The 4,858-nt window shown below is 40.9% G+C and overlaps 1 protein-coding gene across 1 annotated transcript in view; it reads right to left on the bottom strand.

Annotated features, from left to right (window-relative positions):
* LOC129767721 (uncharacterized) overlaps positions 1–2,462 on the bottom strand; it is a 10,536-nt gene extending 8,074 nt beyond the window's left edge. The window contains exons 1-2 of the mRNA XM_055768878.1: positions 1,927–2,462; positions 1–1,785 (exon numbers count right to left, since the gene is read on the bottom strand). The exon at positions 1–1,785 is cut by the window's left edge and continues 461 nt beyond it. Coding sequence (XP_055624853.1) covers positions 1–1,785; positions 1,927–2,272 — 2,131 coding nt within the window. The 5' untranslated portion in view covers positions 2,273–2,462. The remainder of the gene's footprint in view (positions 1,786–1,926) is intronic.
* Between the last annotated feature and the right edge of the window lie 2,396 nt (positions 2,463–4,858).

The following is a 4,858-nucleotide window of genomic DNA, read 5'->3' as shown; positions in this document are numbered from 1 at the left end:
TTGTGGATCGTTCTCGCAGGGCGATCGGAGCGGTCGGTCTGCTGCGGTTTATGAGTTTGTTTGGATTATTAACGAGTTTCGTTATTTTCATTTGGGGTTTAGCGATTGACAGGACAGGCACTTCAGCAACAGGAGCTTTAACGAGAGACCTTGAAGGCGGTGGGACAGCTATCGCAAGAGGAGCTGTAGCGGCTACTTTTTTGGTTGCGTTCGCTGATAGCGATTTTTTCCGTTTCTTCCGATTAGCTTTCTGCTTTCCTATCAGCGTTATAAGGTTTGGATTTGACAGCAGCCGAGAATGACTCACGTTGTTTGCAACGGCATTGGCTGCAGACATCACAGGGGCTCCAGTTGAAACGCCACCATGATTGATGCTGCTTGAATCAGCAGCAGAAGCAGAGCAGTCGTGACTCTGTTTTTCTGGAATGTTTACGTTATCAATTGGACCTAAATTGGCGATGGTTTGACGAGTTTCTGCTACGATGGGTTCTTGTGGCTTTGAAACTTTCTTAAGTTTCATTTTAGATAAAATTAATTCTCGTAATGCATCTGCCTCTTCCTCTCCCATCGAATCTGGAGTCATTGGCCGAGTTTCAGCAGGAGGGATTGACTCTTTTTGGGCAGTAACGGAGAACTTGGACAAAAGCTGGTTCCTCAAAGCTTCTTCGTCATCTTCAGCAGGAAGTTCGCTATGCCAGTCATTTATCATTGGAGGCGGAGGCGGCTCCAATTCGGCTGATTTTTCTTCAGTCGATTGTTGGTTTTTTTTGGTGGAATGCACAGGGCTAAGTGATGCCTCGCTTGATGCAAGCTCCATATCAACAGGCTGAATATCGGACGGCTCAGGACATTGAGGGCTAACCGATGCGCTAATTTGCATTCTATTCTCCTCGTCTGAAGAACTATCATTTATTTCTACCGTCTCCGGTCGAGTTTCTATTATTTGAACATCGTCTTCATCCTCCACAATTTCCGCCAATTCCTCTATCGTCGGCGGAAAATCTCTCACAGGCGACAAAAGACGAATTTCGTCGCTCGGAGAATAAGGTCTTTCTTCTTGCTTCTTCTGCAATCTAATTTGGTGTTTCTTGGTAAAAGCTGATTGCAGTGCAATCATTCTTAACTCTTGCTCATCGACAGTTTTCTCTGACGCCAATGGTTCTTCCAATAGACCTATCACACCAGATTCTTTTACTTCGACTTTTGATTTCAACGCTTGTAAGCGCAGTTGCAGAACTTCCTCATCTTCTTCCTCTTCTTCATCGTCCACCAAAACCATTGGCTCATCGAGCACCAATTCCGCACCCGATTCCTTCACAATATCATTGCTCTTTTTTCGTTTCTGCATCGACAGCTTCAGCTTTTCCTTCAACGCATCCCAATTCTCCTTGTCAGTCTTCCGCTTTCGACCACTAATTGCGCATGCTGCCTGTAATCGTGCCCTGTCCAGTGGGAAATCAACTTCCGAATCAGACGTATCGATATTCACAACCATGTTGCTACTGTGTTGCTTCCGGCGTTTGTGTCTCCTATGGACAGTCGCTTTGCGCTCTAACTGTTCACGCTTGCGTCTTTCGAGCTTTTTGGTGGATCTTTCATGCCGTTGGTAAGCTGTGCCAACTGTGGGTCTTTTCGAGCGCAGCGAACGTAACTTCCGCCGTGCTGGTAGCAGTTTCGGTTTAGGGATAGGCTCATTTCGATGAACATACAACTCAATATCTTCCTCGTCCGAGATGCATTCATAGTTTTCCTCATTCGCATTTATCACAGCTTGTTTATCGTACGCTAGTTGGAATAGATAGTTAGTAATTCGACCCTTCCACAGTATTAAATGATTGCACAAAATTCATATTATGCAGTACATATTGAATAATAATTATCGCAAAAAAAACAAACGCTTCCGCGGAATTCAAATGAAGGCTATACCATTTCTCGTTTCCGCACTAGCTCTGCCATTAATGCCACTAAGCAGGCCAAGTTCTGCATTCCTCGCTTCTAGCTGAGCGAGACGCTCCCGTATGGTAAATTCTTCCTCGGAACTGATGTCCTCATATTCAAGGACAACATTACCACCCACGCCCATCTCTTCCTCATCGTCATCGTCATCAATCTCGCCCTCCTCATGCTCGACGGCACTCGATGACTCAGCCAACGTACTGCCGTCTGCAGGAGCCGTGTTTGAAGACGATTCTATCGTGATCACTTCCGTTGAGGAAACTTGCTCCAACATCTCGCCAGGGGAACTCTTCGTGGTGGTGGTAATTAGATTCATTTAGCTAGATTTGGAAGTTTTCATATTCGGAATAGACGGTCAGTGAAATGAAACAAGAACAGCAAGCAAGGGGAAAAGAAGCACTCTAAATTACAGATGCACAAGTTTAAACAGGTGAAACAATTCTTCACTTATCGAGAATGTCCATCACGAAAACACCATTCAGAATTATGACGACTTTGATATTGATCACCATGACAGAAAAAAAATAGGGTGGTTAGTTGCAGAACATTACTCTCCATGAGCACGAAACAGAGGTGGTGCAGATGCGAGATGAAAATCTAAGGTAGGAAGATTTCTAACAAAATCTGTGATGTCACAGATTTTGTTCATGTTGCGTTACTTTTCTTTCAATAATCCAGTACACAGAAAAAATATTATTATTAAAAGTTAAAATTAAAAGTTTAAATTGAATAAAAAATAACGAACGGTAATGCTAGCGTTCAAAATTATAAGGGCCCAACTAGCATTTTGGTAGGAACTGAAACTTCCCGTTCTGGTCGGGGGAATTTTTCGTCAAAGAAATTTCCTCCGACTTGCACTGTGATCACGCGTATTCTAGAGCTTGCCATTCAGAATGCATTCAAGGCGTGTTATTTGGCATAGAAATCTCAACTAAGTACTAATAAAAAATGACGCATGTAATACTACGCTGAGACGGCGAAGTTCCTCTAGGAACGTTAGTGCCATTGAAGAAGAAGAAGAAGAAACTTCATAACAATTAAATTTTACTTCTCGTCAAAGGATAAGATTTTATGATTCTTAACGTTAGAATTATAAAAACTTTATTATTATGAAAGAAATATTCTCTTTCATTAAAACAACTAAACATACAAATTACAGATACTACAACATTTATCTCTTTCGATTTTTATCAAAAGGCTGAAAATTAAAATCAATGCATAACACTTAAGGGGTATTCTAGTGTAGAAGCACGAATTGCGGACATGTTTTTGAGCTAACAAAACAAAGAACTTTTTTACTGCCCACAATTATTTGTTTAAAAATATTGAACGAAAAAAATAAATTTATTATTACAACACAAGCTGATGAAGTGAGAGGGCTCAAAAAATTGTGTCCACAAATGGCGTCCACATATCACAATCACAGAAGGGCTGGTTCTGGTTATGTGAAACAACAAAATCGAAAGATTCGAAATCAGTAAAAATGCCGCTATCGCAAGAACCTCAGACAAATCATAAACATGTTATTTGACAAATTGGCAGCCGCGTGAAGAAAATAAGTTCTTTTTAAACAATTTTTTCTACGTTTTCCGAATTTTTAAAAATAGTAAAATTGAAAAAAAAAATGAGTGGGTTATATCTATGCTATAACCGCATGTTTGACGTGGGACTATCTTAGGTTAGCAATCACTTGTTTGTATTGATTGAATGAAACAATTTCCGAATTTAAATGAATACAATATTAATATATAATATTGCTTTGTGAGTAAAGAGATTGAACATGAAAGGTCAATTCATGCATTGTGATAGATTATGTTCTTCGTTACAAGTAAATTAAATAACAGTCCTTTTACGTTTGGTATGATGCCTAGGACAAAATATGTGAACGGAAGAATAATCAAACGATTATTTCATTTTACATTTCCCTCTGAAGTTTGCATCTCTCAAGTGTACGTATTTCTCGAACCAAGAATTTGCTTGAAACCTGAAAGGTCCTCTAGTGTCTGCACGATTTTCCAGGTTCCTAAGTTTAGAAGACCGTGTTAGGGAAACACATAGGCAAGTGAGTACAAAAGTACTCGCAGTTTGCATTTGTTTGCAAAGCCGATTTCCCCAGAAACCTTGGACTTGAAGTCTGTGTTAGGCAAACACATTTCAGTCGAAACAACAATGATCCCGACTTGCATGTATTTGCAATGCCGATTTTCCCAGACACCTTGATTCTGAAGTCTGTGTTGGGGAAACACATTTCAGTTGCAACAAAAATGCCCCCGACTTGCATGAAGAAACACATTTCAGTCAGAACAAAAATACTCCAGACTTTGTAGCCGTGGGCTGGCCGATCCCTTAAAAGCGCGCAGTTTAAGCGCCACTCCCGAAGGAGACTGCCGCCAAGATCGTTTGCCCGGTAGAGACTCCCTTTAAGGGCGAGTTCCAGTAATGCTACCTCCGTAATGGAAGTACGGATCGTTCCAGCCAGGCTACGATACCCTAACTAGAACTCCACAACCAGCTGAAGCCTTATCAAACTTTATTCGACCTCCAAAAATCAGTAGATTCCACCTGTGCCTGGATGAATCTCATCACAGGCCAGGTCGCTATTCACCGCCAGAGAGCGTAAAGCAATGGAACCACTCAACATCCAATTCAACTTCGCTACGCGTAAGTCGGGACAACGGAAGGAATTACAAACACGCGACATCAACGTAATTCCAAACACCAAATTTCATAACGCTAACTTTGAACTATATATTTCAACGAGAACATATTATATAACTTGTAACATTTATTTCTTATTATAATCGACATTTATTATCCTCTATGTTCTCTTAGGCCTAACATTCCTCGTCTTCTCTTTCTATTGTTTCTGTGTGTGTGTGTCTTCATACGTATATCGCAGTCA

Source organism: Toxorhynchites rutilus, chromosome 2, assembly GCF_029784135.1.
Source record: "Toxorhynchites rutilus septentrionalis strain SRP chromosome 2, ASM2978413v1, whole genome shotgun sequence".
Classification (NCBI taxonomy): Eukaryota; Metazoa; Arthropoda; class Insecta; order Diptera; family Culicidae; genus Toxorhynchites; species Toxorhynchites rutilus.
The sequence above is the reverse complement of the archived record's forward strand: the minus strand, read 5'-3'. Positions and strand labels throughout refer to the sequence as shown.